Below are 18,070 nucleotides of genomic sequence, written 5' to 3' on the forward strand. Positions count from 1 at the left end.
TATTATCTTACCTCCTGTGCTTGAAATACATACATTTTGAAGATTAGTCTATGATAGGGATTCAGAGGTGAAGGAGGAATAGAGCTCAATTACTCAGATAATGTGTCCACATAGATGTAGGACAGTCTCTCAGAGGCAGTTCAATGCTTAGTGATTGAGAAAGATGGTATTAACTGGAGGACAGATGGGGAACTCTCAAGGGTCTAGAGGGGCTCCCTGTTACCTTGGATACTCAAGTCTGCCCTACTTGTCACCACCACTCCCATTTCCCACATCCCCATCAGCTTACACTCCCCTACCTCCAGTGGAAATTTGTGGATTTGGTAATATAAATCCTCATAAAGAACCTTCTTCCACAGAGACTAAACCCATACAACAGCACTGGTACACAAATGCCCATATTGTTCTGCTCTGCCTGTTAGTCTGGTGAGTAGAGGACTTGGGGAAGGACTTGGCATAAGATTTCTCTTTCATTCCTGGCAAGAGACTAAGAGATTAATTCAATGGGTAAAAACTAGAATTCATCTCCCTTTACGCTCAATTGGGATGCCCTTCCCAGGGTATGAACCAGAGTCGTTTACTGTAGCCCCTGCCAAGGCTTACCTACCTAGAAACTAGGCCTTTCCCTGGTTCTTTCAACAAAACGTTTTTATCTTGTGTCCAATTGCCCTCAGGACCATGTTCTCTGATTTCCAAGGAGACAATGAGATGACCTGGTAAATTAGTTAATTAATAGGGAAATGCTATTCTTAGTCACCTCATAGTTCCCATTTATTTTTCTCAATGACTTTTTTAGTATAGCATCCCTGGCATAATTGACTAATCTAAGATAACAATGAAGAGAAAGCATATAAGATAATTCAGGCTTGAAGGGATATGTTGGGATAAAAAGGTAAGGTCAAGATTGTCTGAAAGTCACTTCTAGTTTAGAGAATGTATATTAAGGAGGGGGAAGGCATCAAAGCAGAAAAGATGAGAGATAGGAAGTTACTGATGATGTTGTCTGTGAGCCCAGTTCTGTGTGTGTTTGTGTGTGTATGTGTGTGCATACGAGAGCTGGAATTTAGGGTATGCATGTTTATCTATGTTCAAGTGAATGGAAATTAACTGCTTATGTAAGAATATGTACACCTGTCTAGATCTCACTATCACTGATTATGCTGTAATACAGTGAGATGTGTTTTCCATGTATGTGTAATAATATGCTAGTTTCTACATTCATATATAAGTATCCATCTGTACAACTGTGTTTCTCTGGAAAGGCCCATGTTTTCAGGTGCCTTTGTATGTCATATATACATATCATTATGCATCTATGTATATTATAATTATTATTGTTTTCATCTAGGCATTTATCTATACATATATACACTAATATAAATTTACATACATGGGTATATTTAATAGATTTTTCAAACATTTGTATATTTGAGTATGTTTTAAGTAAGGGTACAATCATAAAATTTGAAAGAATGTCATACATGTATGTATGTGCCCATGGATATGTGTATATGTGTGTGTGGGCAAACATATATGTGCACATGCATAACATATTCAAATGTATATATAAGGGAAGGAATTATGGGAGGATTAATATAAGGTGATAGAAAAGATATTTGAAATAGTTTAAGAGACTTTCTTGAGGCTTTTCTAGATGTGATAGTTCTCCTTCTATATAAGAGGTTCTGGGTGCCTTCCAATCTGGAGTTAAGGGGTGAACTAAGTATCTACAAGACTTCCCTTCCAAAACAAGAAGCCTAATATATTAAAGAAGATACTTCCATGTATTCATGGGTATACAGATTCTATCAATAGTGGGAGTGAGTTTATGAGCATTTGGCTTTATGTTTGTGCGAATGGTGTGTGACTGTGAGTACATGAGTATGAAAGGATATTTATGCTCTTGTGGTCAAATATATAGTCTATTCACCTATGTGTGTTTCTATTACCTTGCATATTTGAATGGATGTGAGAATAGATATATATGAAATGGGTGCTTGTACATGAATGTAAGGACACACATAAATGTGTAATTATGAGCAAGGGCATCACTATGTTTGTGGGTATGTGAGAATACACGTGTGATCATGTTTCAGTGTTTCTTTAGCAGAGGAAGAAGAAAGTTAACGCAGTTAATCAAAGCATTAACTGAGGCAACAAGAGGGTGATATTGCTCTGAGAAGGCCGTTTCCCACAATTTCCCAAGAAGGACCAATAAACTTCATAGACTATTCCTGCCCAAATGGATCCTGTGCCACCATACCCAACCAAAATCTTGGTGTGTCAAAGACAATAAGCAACTGGAAGGGGGCATATAGAGGACTGAATATTAAAAAAGGACTGTATTTTAAAAAAATGAATAGCAAGGTCTCTGTCCCATCTCTCTTCTGGGCATAGGATTTGGAAAGCAAGTAAAGGGGAGAGGAGTGAGATCTGGGAAGACAATAGAGGGAAACGAATAAATGAAAGGGGTCGCTAGATGAAGAAGGTCAGGGTCTCATAAAACATTAAGATTTGGGGAGGTAGGAATGGTTGTTACCTGGGTAACAGGCCATGAACATAAGTAGGAGGAAGAGGATTGGGATCTGGGAAGATGACTGAAGACACTAGAGAGTGGGGTCTTGAGCTTATAGTGGACAACACAGGTAGAAGCACAATTATGAATGACTAGAGGGTGGGGAATTGAGTATGATGATAATGGGAGAGGTATTCAGTTCAGAGGAAACTAGACTGAAGTTGATAGAATCTGAAAGAAGTGTCTGGGGTTTAAGAGAATATCAAAAAGAGAGAGAAGAGCAGGGGTTAACAGCATGGTCAGGAGAAGAGTAGAGCCCCAGGAATAATCAACATTAGAGAATCAGAGATGGTGCAGATATGAGTAAGCAACATCATGCAGAAGAAGTAAAAGCATCAGACTAAATGGAATTCGTGTTTTTCTTTTCTTTCCAAGTTTTGGGAGTCTGCTTCTGAGGCCTGCTTTGTCTTAAAAAACTGTATACAATGGCAAACTCCAGCAACAACACATCAATGATTCCTACTTTCCTGCTGGTAGGCATCCCAGGCCTGGTGACCACCCCATCATGGTGGGCCCTCATTTTGATTTCCATCTACCTCCTGTGTGCCCTAGGAAATGGCACAGTTCTCTGGGTCATTGCCATGGAGCCCTCACTCCATCGCCCAATGTACTTCTTTCTCTTCCTGCTGGGTGTGTCTGATGTGGGCCTGGCCACAGTACTGATGCCCACACTGCTGAAACTTTCCCTTTTCAATTCCCACACAGTTCCAGCATTTGCCTGCTTCCTCCAGATGTTCTTCATTCATGTTTTCTCTGTCATGGAGTCCTCTGTCCTGCTGGCAATGGCCTTTGATCGGGCACTGGCCATCTGTCGTCCTCTCCAATACCCAGCCTTGCTCACAAATAGTGTGACTAGCAAGATAGGACTGGTCATCATCTTCCGTTGTGTGAGTCTCCACCTACCCTTGCCTTTTCTTTTGGCCTGGATGCCTTACTGCCATCCCCAAGTTTTATCACACTCCTACTGCTTACACCCAGATATTTCCCGGCTATCTTGTCCGGGGGCCCAAGGTGCAACCTACAGCTTCTTTGTGGTCTTGTCTGCTATGGGTTTGGACCCTGTCCTCATCTTCTTCTCCTATGCCCTCATTGGGCGGGCACTTCAGGGTGTATCTTCACATGAAGATCGCCGCCGCGCCCAACACACCTGCGCTGCCCACATCTCTGCTGTGCTTCTTTTCTATGTACCTATGATCCTCCTAGCACTTGTTGACCGACTGAGGTTACCCATTCCCCATGCTGTCCATACTTTTCTCTCCTATATCCACTTCCTGCTTCCACCTCTACTTAACCCTGTTCTCTACAGTGTCAAGATGAGAGAAGTCAGGGAAAAGATCCTCAGAAGGCTTCAGCCCATGAAAATCAGATCTTTTCCATGAGACAGGGAATGAGGTGAAAGTCATAAGGGATTTAACAAGATATATTGCCCCACCTTTGCTATTCCAGTTTTTGTGGGTGTTCCAGGAACCAATGTTCCCAAACATTGGCATGTCTGTTTTTCCAGTAAAATGCTTAACGATATAAAGGAATGCATATTTTATATACAAGTATATACATATATTTCATATTATTGTTTATATCAAATGACTACCTGAATAGATGGGCATATGTCCATTTCATATGATTTGATCCTCAGAGAGAGAAAATCATAAGCAAGGCATAAAAGTAATTCAGATTCACTGTCTCTAAGCTCAATGCTTTTTCAGCACACCATAATGAATTCCATATGAAGAAATAAGGAAATCACACAGGGATAAGACTAAAGGGAGGAATAAAAAAAAGGTGTTTTTTTTGGGGGGGGGGTCCCTAGTGGCATTATAACCCTCTATCCGTGCAGAAACTTGGCTACTGACCTACGGGTGTATGTGAATACTTGAAGACATATAAGGAAGGCACCTTTTATTTTTAACCTCCTCCCCCTTCCCCAACCTCTTCATTTGTCTCAGGATTTCACCATAATCTCTCATGGGAACACAAGTGAAGGTCAAAAACCAGCTGAATGAATAAATGGACATATGGATACTGGAGGAATAAGAAGGTCTAGCCCATCCCCCACCTCAACATGGCCATACTTATTTATTGACAGTCTGTAGGGACATCATTTTAATTACTCACTTTTCAGACTCTCACTCTTCCCCTCCCCACACACATGCACTCCTTTCCCAAACATTTGAATAACCTTGTGAAAACAGGATGTCACTGAATTATCATTTTGTTCTCTTACTGGAAAATAAATTCCATAAGGGCAAGAAATGAGTCTGAGCTATACTTTTCATCTCTGACAATTTTAACATCACTCTATATACAATAGTCAATGTTGTTGAATGAATGGATAAACTATGTAGCATCTGTTAGATTTTCTTTTGGCAAGGGATTGGAAGAGATGCTCAAATGATGACACTGATGGTACGGATAACATACCATGACAAATATGCCAAGGACTTGCATTTCATTGGTGTTCAAAGACGACACATGATGTTTGAAGATGTGACTTTGTGCCTTGCATGATTGCCTGTATCTCAGAGAGATCAAATAACTTAGCCAGAGTAAGCTAGTTTCAAAAGTCAGATTTAAACCCAAGTCAATCTAATTTTAAATCAAAGATTCCATCTACTACATCATATTGTCTCTCAATTGGTATTATAACCCAGGAATACTGAATAGTCTAATTTTTAATCATGAACACTTATTTAGCTGGACATAGGGGATGGTTTTCCTGTGACTTCATCTAAATTATTGACACAGGCTCTATGCTGATATATTGTTCTCACAAGTCCACTTGGAACTTATCTATCCACTAAACATTAATAAGGATGCTCACAATTTGAGTGGCATTAGCATTGGAAGAGATCTTGAGATCTTCTAGTCTGAGCTTCTTATTTTTCCTAAAAATTAAGAGGCCCAGAGAAGTACAGTGAAATGGTTAAAGCTATACAGGTCGTAAGTGGCATAATTGAGGCTCAAACAGTGTTCTTCTTACTCCTAGGTCAGTATTTTCCCTATATCCTATATTGCAAATGTGTAGGCAATCCACTTAGTTTGGCATGATTCTGGGCTTCATTATTTTTTAACCCTCTTTGTGTTATTAATCTTCGGTTGGAAACACCTGGGGCACAGGAGTTGGGCCAATGCATTTTGCCATGGATAACACCCAGAGCAGTACCACATTAAAATAAATGATTTTAATAATATTGAATAGAGTGGTAAAACATATTTAATTATGTCCATTTGAAAATATAATTGTGCTCTATTAATAATTAAATAAAAAGCTGAGCATGCAGAGGTCAGTGATCAAATAAAACACACAAAAATAGCTTTTTAAATGACCTTTCAACTAATTCCTTTTGTTTTTATATCATATTGGCTTCCAAATATGTCCTCCTTCTTCATTTATCCTCCCAGAGAGCCCTCTCTAATAAGAAATAACATGACATATTTAAGAATCTACATGAAAACAACTATATTCTGTAGTGACCAGGAAATGGAGTTTCAAGCTTCTACAGTGGTCTCAGCTCTGTGTTTCCTGTGTTGCCCGGTCCTTTCAGACTCTTTCAGGCTCTGAATCTGGATCCACTGAGCTATCAGAATGACACCACCTTCAACCACCAAGAGCACAGGAAACTATGTATCTGTCCTGGTCAAGGTTGTACTAAACTATTCCTTTCCCCTGCCTAACCCATATACCCTCTCCCAAGGGTAAATGTATTCTAGGGCATGAAGGGGGATGTGAAAAAATAATAGAAATGAGATAGCTGATGTTAAAATTCAAGAACTGTCAGTCCACATATATATGAGCCACATATTCATCATTCAAAAATTGAAAATGACTTCATCATTTTACTAGATCGTAAGTTCAGAAAGTGTGATATGACAGAAATAATAATGAGATCATAGGCTTCATTAACCATGAAAACATCAATGACAATAACAATAGTGGCAGAATGGGACAGTGGAAAAAATCCTGGATCTGGACTGAGGGAACCTAGTTTCTAATCCCAACTCTGACTTTCATTACCTGTGTGACTAAAAAGAAGCCATGACTACCCTGACCTTCAGTTTCCTCATCTGGGTTGGACTAGTTGCATTCAGAAGTCCATTCTAACTCTAGAATTATTCTAATAAAAAAGTCAACCATAACTCTAACAACAGTTATAATAATAAAGTTATATAGGACTTTAATGTTTACAAAATGTTTTATGTGTACCATATAATTTTATCTTCATAAAAATTTGCAAGATAGTCTACATAAATATAATAGGTCTCATTTAAAGATGAGAAAATCAAGACCAGATTTTTAAGTGATTTGCACAAAGTCGTACAAGAGATAAGTACTGGAAGAGGAATTTCAATTCAAGTATTATGAGACTAAATGTAGCAACTTTTTTTGTCCCTTCACTAGATTGCTTTCTATGACAATAGAATCAGTGTCCAATGTGAGGGAATTTATAGTCCCTATATATGAGGGACTGTGTGTGTGTGTGAGAGAGAGAGAGACAGAGAGAGAGAGAGAGAGACAGAGAGAGAGACAGAGAGAGAGACAGAGAGAGAGAGAGAGAGAGAGAGAGAGAGAGAGAGAGAGAGAGAGAGAGAGAGAGAGAGAGAGAGACAGAGAGAGAGAGACAGACAGAGAGAGAGAGACAGAGACAGAGACAGAGAGAGACAGAGACAGACAGAGACAGAGACACAGAGAGAGACAGAGAGAGACAGAGAGACAGAGAGAAACAGAAAGACAGAGAGAGAAACAGAGAGAGACAGAGAGAGAGACAGAGAGAGAGAGAGAAAGAGAGAGAGAGGGAGGGAGGGAGGGAGAGAGACACAGACACAGACACAGAGAGAGAGAGAGACTGGTGAAACGTATGGACTCCTCAAAATAATGTTTTTGAATATTTGAAGGAAATGCTAAATTTTGGGTTGAGATTAGTGAAGAAAGATCCAAATTCATAGACCCATACAAATTCATAGACCTCTTGAATTTTGTTTGGGGACACTTTGGGGACAGAAGTTAGGATCCCCTGTTCTATGTTCTGCCAGAGTTAAAAAGGGCTATTTTATCCCACACTGATTTTTTTTTTTGGAAGCACATTGACAAGGTAGAGAATGCATACAGGAAAGTGACTAGGGTTTGTAAAAAATTAGAAACCATTCCATATGATCATCAACAAGAACTGAAGATTTTCAACTTAAAGAAGTGCCACATAAAAACAATATGTTATATTCTAATATTTGATAAGCTGTCATGATATAGAAGCAAAATGAAACTTTTTCTTGTGCTTTTCTTTTTTATTTAGGTTCAAAAGACAAAATGAGGTGCAATGGGTAGAAACGAGAGGCAGACAGATTTCAGTTCAGTGCAAGGAAAAATATCCTAAAGATTATATATTTTGTAATTTTGTCATATTTACTTTTGATTATTTTTGCGTGTTGTTATTCCATTTACATTATTATACTTTGTATATCATTTTCTTTGCTCTGCTTAACCTCACTTTGCATCAGTTCATGCAAACGTCTCCTTGCTTCTCTATATTTATTACACATTATTTCTTATGGCACAGCATTATTCCATTACTTTCATATACAACAATGTTTATTAGTAATTTCCCAATTGATGGATATCTACCATTTTCCAATTCTTATTTATACATATCTTGGAGTATATGGACTTTTTCTTATCAATAACTTCTTTGGGGTGTAAGTTGAGTAATGGAATTTTTGGTTCAAAGGGTGTGAACATTTGTGTCACTTTATTTGCACAATCCCAAATTGCTTTCTAAAATGCCCACATGATTCACAACCCACCAATAATGTATTAGTGTGCCTATCTTTCCACACACAACACCCCCAACATTTACTATTGCTATTTTTTTGTCATTTTTGCCAATTTTCAGGGTGTGAGCTAAAACCTGGATGGTTTGATTTACATTTCTCTTATTCTTAGTGAGTTGTAACATTTTTCATGCTGTTGTGAATACTTCACAGTTCTTTTGAGAATTATTTATTTACATCTTTGAGCATTTATGTGTTGGAAGATGACTATTAGCTACATATGTGTGTATTATGTATATATGCACGCCTCTGTTTACATATGCACTATATAGACAAAACACAACATATACATATGTTTTTATATACATTATATAAAAACAAAACAAGTGTATATGCATGTATATATGTAATCACACATACATGTATATTTATAATATGCATGTATGTGCTTGTGTGTATATACCTATATGTATGTATATGTGTGTATAATATTTTGGATACCAAATTCTTACCAGATAAATTTGATACAGAGATTTTTTTCACTTCAGATTCAACCACTTCCCTCCTCATCTTAGTTGAATGAATGTTATCAGTGCAGATTTTCAAATCAAAATTCCTTCTTCTGTAATGAACAGTATTATTTTCCTTTAGGTACTTTAATATTTTTTTAAGGTGACCATGTTCCAACTGACTCTCTTCTCCTCACCCCTGATTCCTTCTTCTCATTTGTTACCTCTTCCCCTTTAGGATTTTGTTAATTCATTCCTTTTTCTCTACTGCTTTTATCTGTTTGTATATTTTTCTCCCTCTTTTTTTTCTCTCAGATCAGTAGATGGGCCCTTCCTCACATCCCCTTAAGGTAGTGCTATTCCTTTGTGTATATCCATATCTCTATATATCATTGATCTATATCTACATGTCTTTCTATCTATTTATCTACCTACCTATCTATCTATCCCCCTGTACATAAAGGATTTCTCTTCATCATCCATCTTATCTTTCTGTTTACTTGAGATTCTAATTTTCTGATTCATGACCCCTATAATTATCTTATCTCTCTCTCTTTTCTTGGTATGCTTCATACAATCAAAGTGTCCATGGTATTCACTCTAAGTTCTCTCCTCTAGGCACTTTCTGCTTCTGGTTTGTAGGGTTTGCCCCATGGATTCCACCTTTTTCCATTTTGTATCTTTTTAAGTATAATAGCAATTATTGCAAGTGTTATCGAGGACATTGCAACATAGTAAGACCCCTCCATCATCATATCTCCAACAATACAGCCCACCACTTATCTCTTGATAGATAGATAAACACATACACACATGTGTGAATATGTGTGTGAGTTCCACTGTATTGATTTGAGTTTTATAATTTTAGTGAATAGAAAATATATTCCTATAAAAGGGCAAATCCAGACACTGGGAAGAAGGGCCAAATTGAGGATAAAATTGACCTCGTTGGGATGGTGAGATTGACAGAAACTTGGGAGTTTTTTCTCCCTTAAAACAAGCCAGAGAAGAACCACTGGAGTGAATTGCTTACAATGAACTTAAGTCTGTAGCAAAGATCACAGGCACTGAGCCCATATTCATTGATGCCAGCTTCAAAAGCAGAGTCCCAGGAGGGCTCGTTGGTGACCAAAAATGAGTAACCTTGGAGAATGCATATATGCAGTATATAATTTTTTGGTATGGAATAACTATAGAGTTATCATACATAGATGAGGTTTAAGAAATTTGTCCAACTACGCAAGCAGACAACAGTGAAGAGAGAATGTGGGCAAATAACGATAGTCAAACATAAAGGAAGAATCTAAATAGATCAATTTCTGAATTTTGATGATCAGCTTTTAATATGACCTGTGAATAATTGATACATATTTTTCATTAAAAATAAAGTCTCTTTTCGTGGTGGCAAAGAATTGGAAAAAAATTGAGCGGTTGTCAACCAATTGTGGAAAGTCTGAACAACGCGTACTCTATAATTGTAATGGAATATTATTGTGCAATACAAAAGATGAGCAGCATGATTTCAGAATATCCTGGAAAGACTTACATGAACTTATATAAAAGGTGAAGTGAGCAGAACAAGGAGAAGATCATACATAGTAACAATATTGTACAATAACCACTTGTCAATGGCTGAGCTATTTTCAGCAATACAACAATCCAAGACAAACCAAAGGACTCATGATATAAAATGATATTCATCTCCAGAGAAAGTACTGAAAGACACTGAGTGCAGATAAAACATACTACTTTTCACTTTATTTTTTGTGTTTATTTTAGTATGTGTCTTATTTTACGACATGACTAATATGGAAATATGCTGTGCATGAGTACACATATATAGCCTATATCGATTTGTTTACTGTATCAGAGAGGAGGGAGAAGAGGGAGGAAGAGAATTTGGAAATCAAAATTTAAAAAAAAAGGTCAAAATTGTTTTACATGTAATTGAGAAGCAAAAATTTTATTCAAAATGAAAAGATAAAGATTTTTTTTTAATGCTCTCTGTCTTCTATAAAAAAGGAGAAGAAATCAGTCACAATCTCTTTGCTTGCTTAGAGTGTCTCAGATGTAGGCTTACAGAAAATTAAGACAGTTTCATATGTGTGTATGTGCATGTGTGTTTGCACACATATATGAGAGAGAAAGAGAGAGACAGAGGGACAGAGAAAGAGACAGAGAGAGAGATTTGCTTTGAAATCTTGCTGTGTCCATTTTCTCCTACTCTTCCAGGTGCCAATTGCACCTGGGATCTCAACTCCCCATTTCCCAGGACAAGAAGAGTTTTTTTTTTTTATGCAACAAATCCCTCAGGTTTCATCCAATGTAGGACGCTCATCTCCCTTCAAGTCAATCCAATTGAATAGACATTTATTAAGCACCTACTACATGACAGCCAGTGTACTAAGTTCTAGGGATATAATTAAGAAAAAAAAGAGAAAAACAATCTCACAAAAGGAGGAAAGAAAGGGGTGGGAGGGTCTAGAGGATATGTCATTTTGTGGAGTTGAAATGAGACAGAACAGCAGATAACGAGTGGAGTGAGCCAAAAAGTTCAGTTTCTGCCCCCTATAAAGTAAGGCATTGGGGAAGGGGGGGCAGAGCCAAGATGGCAGCATAGAAGCAGGGAAACTTTGTGAGCTTCCCCCACAACTATCTTAAATACCTATGAAATATGAGTCTAAACAAACTTTAGAGCCACACAACCCACAAAGTGACAGAGAGATACAAATCTCCCACTGAAGGCAGCCAGGCAGGCCAGTAGGAATGGTTGATCTCAGCTTGCTGGGAGCAGAAGCCAGCCCCATGTGAGCCTGCAGTTTTAGCCTCAGGGTGGCCCAACAAGCTGCAGCTGGAGGAATGTCAGGAGAGTGGAACACCAGCAGCTGTGGCAGGTTTCCAGAATTATCAACCCATAAATGCCAAAGATAAAGTGAGAGATCAGTGTGGACTTTGGGAATAGGGGGTCTGGGAGTGTGGTCTGTCCTCTGCACCAGGAGGGAGAAGCTGCAGAGGCATGCTGGCTACTGCTGCATGGCTTCTTCAGAGGCCCTGCAGATCTTAGGGGGACCAAGTAACCATTCTGAGGGGTAAATCACTCTTTTTAAAAAATTAATATAGATATTTAATAGACAGTGCAAACCATAGTTTCATCTGAATATAAATGTATGCACATGTTCCAATGAATTATATCAATCAGTTATCACAAACACCAATGAACACTTCTGTAGAGATATGTTTAAAAATGTACAGCTGGAATTTAATTATAATAATCTCACCTGCTTCCAAGAGAACTTTGTCCATTTCAAATCAGTTTCACAAACTTAAAAAAGAAAAGGTGATCTGGAGTAAAAGGGTGGGAGTGGAGTGATAAATACAAAAGTATTCAGACAGTCAGTGGATATAAATACAGCTTACAGACAACCTAAAAGCAAATGTATTATTACAGCTGAACACAAGAAAGAAACCTATGACTTCTCTTTACATGTCATACAAGACTTACAAAGGCATGTGGGACATTTCAACTGACTTAAAATGACAAAGACTACATTAGAAGAGAATTTCAATTCTGAACAATAAATTCCAATCAAGGATCCAGCAATGAGTTGCATAGTCCAAAAGATGAATGCTGGATTTGCAAATACATTTTATTTTAGAGAAATTCAACATTGTAAAGAGTAGGCAACTCCCTTCCCCCTCCTCCCAGCTGCTCCCCCTCCAGGCTGTATCAGCAATGCCATATTCACAATGCCTATGGAGATTACAAATATGTTGATATAATTATCCATTACAAAATACGTCATGCTTGCCATATGGGGAAATAAACTAGAAAATTTATTAAGATACCAAAAGACTGAGTCCAAAAACCAGAAAGTGAAAGCCATCAGAGTAGTTATGACATTGGCACAGGTAGATAAAGTAGAAAGCACCCACATTTTCAAGCCTTTAAAACAGAACAGGCTACCTCAGGCAAAGGTCCTCCTCTCCCCACTCACAGCAACCACCCAGCGTCCTGGAAGCGCGCTCCCAGCAGCTCCGGCCCCTGGCAGTCCTCAGCAGGAGTCCTTAGCAGAAAGTCCTTAGCAGTCCTAACTCAAAAAGGGCTTCGCGCTGCCGCTGCCTCTGCTGCTGATGCCGCCGCCGTCACAACCACCATCAGCCACCACAGGACCGCTAGCTCAGCTTTCGCTTTCCCTGGCTTTCGCTTTCGCTTGCCCCGCCCCTTCCTGCTATGTCAGCACGTCCATGGGGCATGGAAGATCTTTAAATCCCATAACCCTTACATTCGGCCCCAAGATCTTTCATGTCCCTTACTTTGCAAAAATACAGTAGGAATAACTGGTGTCAACAAAACTTCACAACAATATAACAAGAATAGCACACAATAAACACAGAAAACCATATTTTAGGGTGGCGCTTGAGCACAAGCTCCCCATCATTCCCCCCACCCCGAACAAATGGGGCCCCAAAATCTTGTGGTAAGGGGTGAAGATCTCTTCTTCTATGGCTACTTGCTGCTGAAATCGGATGTAGAGCTGTCCCTGTCCTAAGGGGTCCCATTTGAGAGGTCAGTTCTTAATATGCTTGATGCCAGGTCCAAGGGTGACACATCACAGTTGCAGACAGGGGGTGACATCCAGCTTAAGCTATCAGGCATCTACAGATGGAGGGTACCAAGCCTGTGGAAACAAATCTAACAAACAAGGTGAACAAACAAAAAATCAAGAAGAAGCAAAGAGACAATAACCAGACTATTGTAGCCTCACTCACGGTAGAATAAATGACTTAAGGGTACAATTTTGTAATCATCTTCTCCAGAATAAACAATAGTTACAGTGTTATCCTTCCCATATGCTATAATCTCTGCAGGCTTTGGAACATCATCTGGCTTCCGTTTTACCCATACTTTAGCTCCTGATTTTATTCTATCAGTAGAACCAAATCCTTCAGTTCCTGTGACAGTTATTTTGGAAGGAGGGTCAGTTTTTACAAGTGGCATTGTTTTACAAGGAACGATAATCACTTGAACTATCCTATCATTCTTGTGAATCTGTATGGGCCCTTCACCTAAATTCTGGAATGTTACAACAATTTCTCCTTGATAATTAGAATCTATTACTCCAGCCAATACATGTATTCCTTGAGCTGCTAATCCTGATTTGGGTAAAATCTGTCCAAAGTGATTTTTAGGGATTCTTATGCATATCCCAGTGGAAATTTTTCTTACTTCTTTCCTGTCCAACCAAAAGTCCTCTAAACAATGTAAATCATACCCCATTGAACCAGGTGGTCCTGGGTACGGTGCTGGGACATCTGGCCTCAAGGTCCAATACTCAATATTTGGGATCTTGTGTGTTTGTTGTTTTCTAATTTGCAGATTGGGGGTCATCATTCTGGCTAGAGGTGTACTTCCTCCCAATGGTCTATTATTCAAATTATGCAAAGCCATGAACAAATTATCCTTCCAATGTTGATATGAATTATTGGAACTTAACTTCCTCAACTGTTCTTTCAGTAATCCATTCATTCTTTCAATTAACCCAGATGCTTCTGGATAATATGGAATATGATATATCCATTCTATATTGTTTAGTATACAATACTTCTTCATTTCATTGCCTTTGAAATGTGACCCATTGTCACTTTGAATCTGCATTGGGGTTCCATAATATAGACTTATGAGATCTAGGGTTTTACAAGTGTTTTTCTGGGTTGCATTCTTATAAGGACAAGCTACTAGTACACCTGAATAGGTATCAACACAAGTACATATAAATCTGCATCCTTTATCCAGTGGTAGTGGACCAATATAATCTATTTGCCAGATTTGGGCTGGGACTTTTCCTCTTGCTATCTCTCCAGTTACTACCCGAGGAACAGTTTGCTCCTTTTCCAATTGACATATATGACATTCTTCTGCTATCTGTTTTAACAGTGAATGAGAGATACTAATACCTCGATCTTGTGCCCACTGGTGTGTGGCCTGGACCCCCAAATGGCCTGCTGTTTGGTGGACCCATTTTGCTAATACCAGATCATCAATTGTCAAAGTCGGGACAATATGTTCAGTAGCAATCTTTGCCAGTCGATCAGCATGAGCATTGTACTCACGTTCTGGTGTGGTGGGGGCCACGTAAGCATCTACATGAAAAACTGACAAGTCAGTGACCAAAGACATGTTCCAGATATCTTCCCATAATTCTTTGCCCCAGACTTGTTTACCATGAATTTCCCAATTTTCATTTTTCCACATGGGCATCCATGTAGCTAACCCATTAGCTACCGCCCATGAATCAGTGAATATATGACACTGTCCTCCTTGTTCTATTTTGATGGCTTGATATACTGCCATAAGTTCAGCATATTGGCTACTTGCACCTATCCCAGTACTTTCCAAAGTCCTTCTAGTACATGGGTTATAGGCCACTGCTTTCCAATGTCTTTTTTGCCCCAAATATTTTGCTGTCCCATCAGTAAACCATGCATGTCTCTTTTGTTCCTCAGTTAATACATCATATCCCTCATTCCATTTTACAGTGGACTGTACCAACTGTTGCTTTGGCTCAGGGGGTGTGTCATTCCTCTCAATTTCTATGTTTGCTATAGATTCATGAAGAGCAGAGACTCCGCTTTTGCCTGTTTTCGCTCTATTTTGAATATACCACTTCCATTTGATTATACTAGCCTCTTGGGCATGTCCAATTCTGTGAGAAGCTGGGGTACTCATTACCCAGGTCATAATTGGGATTCCAGGTCTTAATATCACTTCATGGCCCACAGTCAGTTGTTCAGTCTCCACCAAAGCCCAATATGCAGCTAACAACTGCTTTTCAAAAGGTGTGTACTGGACTCCAGATGAAGGGAGTTTCCTACACCAAAATCCCAAAGGTACATTTCGGCTTTGTTGTTTTTGCCATAAGCTCCAGTTTGCATAATCATCTTGTACAGTCACTTGCAATTCCACTGGACCATTTTGCATGGGCCACAAATCTAGGGCCAATTGTATGGCAGCCTTGGCTTCTTCAAAAGCTTTACTCTGGTCAAGTCTCCAATCGAATTCATATTTCTTCCATGTGACTCTATATAAAGGTTTTAAAATCTGTCCCAAATGTGGAATGTGGTGCCTCCAGTATCCAAACAATCCTATGAACTTTTGGGCCTCCTTCTTATTGGTAAGGGTAGGAAAATCCTGAATCTTTTGTCGGGCTTGAGGAAGAATCTCCCTTAGCCCCTTGTTCCATTGTATACCCAAAAACTTCACATTCTGAGCTGGTCCTTGAACCTTTGCAGGGTTAATTTCCCACCCTTTACTTTTCATATGCTCAATTAGAAGGGTCAAACTCCTTTCCACTACTTTCGCATCTTTTCCCTGTATCATGATATCATCAATGTAGTGGGTAAGCTGTACACCAGGTAGCTTTAATTCATCCAACTGTTCAGCCACAATCCTGTGACAAATAGTGGGGCTATGTATGTACCCTTGTGGCAAGCGAGTGAAAGTATATTGTCTACCCTGCCAAGTGAAAGCGAAGTGGTCCCATTGTTTAGAGTCTATTGGGATGGTGAAGAAGGCATTTGCCAAGTCAATAACTGCATACCAAGTCCCATCATATTTCTGGATCCTTTCTATTAAGGTGATGGTATCTGGAACAGCAGCATACAAAGGAGTCACCTTATTCAACTGTCTATAATCCACAGTCATTCTCCATGTCCCATCTGATTTTTTTACTGGCCAGACAGGATTATTCCATCTTGTGGTTGTAGGGACTAACACTCCTGCTTCAACATATTCCTTTATAGTAGTGGCAATTTCATCTTGCCCACCTGGCAAATGATACTGTTTTAAAGTAATTACTTCAGAAGGTTCAGGTAAAGTGATTGGGTCCATTTTTAGTTTTCCTACTAAAACTGTATTAATTCCTATCTTCCTCACAGCAAATTGGTATCTTCCTTCAGGTAAATTCAGAGTCATGCCTCTCAATACATCTATTCCAATGATGTATTCGGGAATGGGTACAACAACCACAGCATATTCCTTCTTAGGTAACTGCCCAATTTTCATTGTTATTTTAACCTGTCTGGCTGATATTTCAGTGCCTCCTAGACCTGTGATGGTAATAGGAGTTCCATGTTTAAACTTATCAGGGTTTCCATAGATAAGTGTGGCCTCAGCCCCAGTATCAATCAGTGCCCTAGTCACAGTAGTTGATCCATTCTTCCAATATATTGTTAAACCAATATGGGGTCTGCAATCTCTTCTGCATATTTCTTTTATCTGGGCTGGGGCTTGGCCTATCTCCTATTCCCCCTGAAGGTGGGGCAAACTTGGATACAAAGATTCAGATTCAGAAATACCTGGGGGGGTGGTTCCTGCTTCCCTGTTCATTCTAATGCTAAGTAACTTTTCTTGGTACAGCTTATGCAGCTCTTCAGTTGGAATACCATTCATTCTTCTAAATTCCACCCCAGCTCTTAATAGAGCAGTAAACAGTTCCCTTCTTGTGGGTCTCTTTTGTCTCTGAATCCTCTGGCTGTTTACTCTTCTCTCTCAAGGCAATTCGTCTTTTTCCCATTCCCCTAAATCGCTTAATTGTGAAATCTTATCCAGCACCTCTGAAAGAGGGTGCCCTATTTCTCCAATTAAAAGAGTCAGAATTAGGTGCTTATATGCAGGAGGAGCTGTCTTCACTATGATATTTCTATGAGGAACTCCTAGGGGGGTATCATAATATGCATTTGCATCTCCAATCAGGATAGCAGTTTTCATTACCTCCTCCTTTAGCTTTCTCATACAGTCTCTAAGTGAGTACCAGGGTCTGTCTCCCCTAGGCCACATAGATTCAGTCGGATATTACTTTTTGCAACCTTCTGCAGCTAAAGCTAGAAGATTAGTTTTGTTATTTCCTCCTTGCATATGGTGATCCCTAAAAGCCTGGTGTACAAAAGGATTCTGACTGATACTTATGAATTTTAAGCAGTCCTCATTGTCCAGTGTTATTCCTCCGGCACCTTCATCAGTGATTCTTACTATCCAAGACACTAAAGACTTCCCCATTCTTTGGGTAAATCTACTCAATATATCAGTGATCTCCTGTTGAGTGAAATCCTCAATTATCTCCCTGGACTCTGTTTTGCCTCGGTGGTTCTCCTGCCTTCTTCTTCGTATGGGGAGAGCTTCTACATTAGGAGACTCCTCATTTAACCTTGTTCCATTCTCCTCACA

At 39.1% G+C, this 18,070-nt stretch overlaps 1 protein-coding gene across 1 annotated transcript; it reads left to right on the forward strand.

The window, feature by feature from the left end:
• The first annotated feature begins 3,015 nt into the window (after window positions 1-3,015).
• Window positions 3,016-3,954, forward strand: OR51S1 (olfactory receptor family 51 subfamily S member 1). Its single transcript, XM_069108946.1, has one exon. The coding sequence runs from the start codon at window positions 3,028-3,030 to the stop codon at window positions 3,952-3,954; it is 927 nt and encodes a 308-aa protein (XP_068965047.1). The 5' UTR covers window positions 3,016-3,027.
• Window positions 3,955-18,070: the final 14,116 nt, after the last annotated feature.

Source organism: Petaurus breviceps, unplaced genomic scaffold (assembly GCF_028583685.1).
Source record: "Petaurus breviceps papuanus isolate PSGF00001 unplaced genomic scaffold, PetGlider_PUasm1.0 90444, whole genome shotgun sequence".
In the NCBI taxonomy this organism is placed as follows: domain Eukaryota; kingdom Metazoa; phylum Chordata; class Mammalia; order Diprotodontia; family Petauridae; genus Petaurus; species Petaurus breviceps.

Bases quoted from the DNA above. Each gene is read 5' to 3' on its own strand.
- OR51S1 (XM_069108946.1), top strand. From the start codon at position 3,028: ATGATTCCTACTTTCCTGCTGGTAGGCATCCCAGGCCTGGTGACCACC.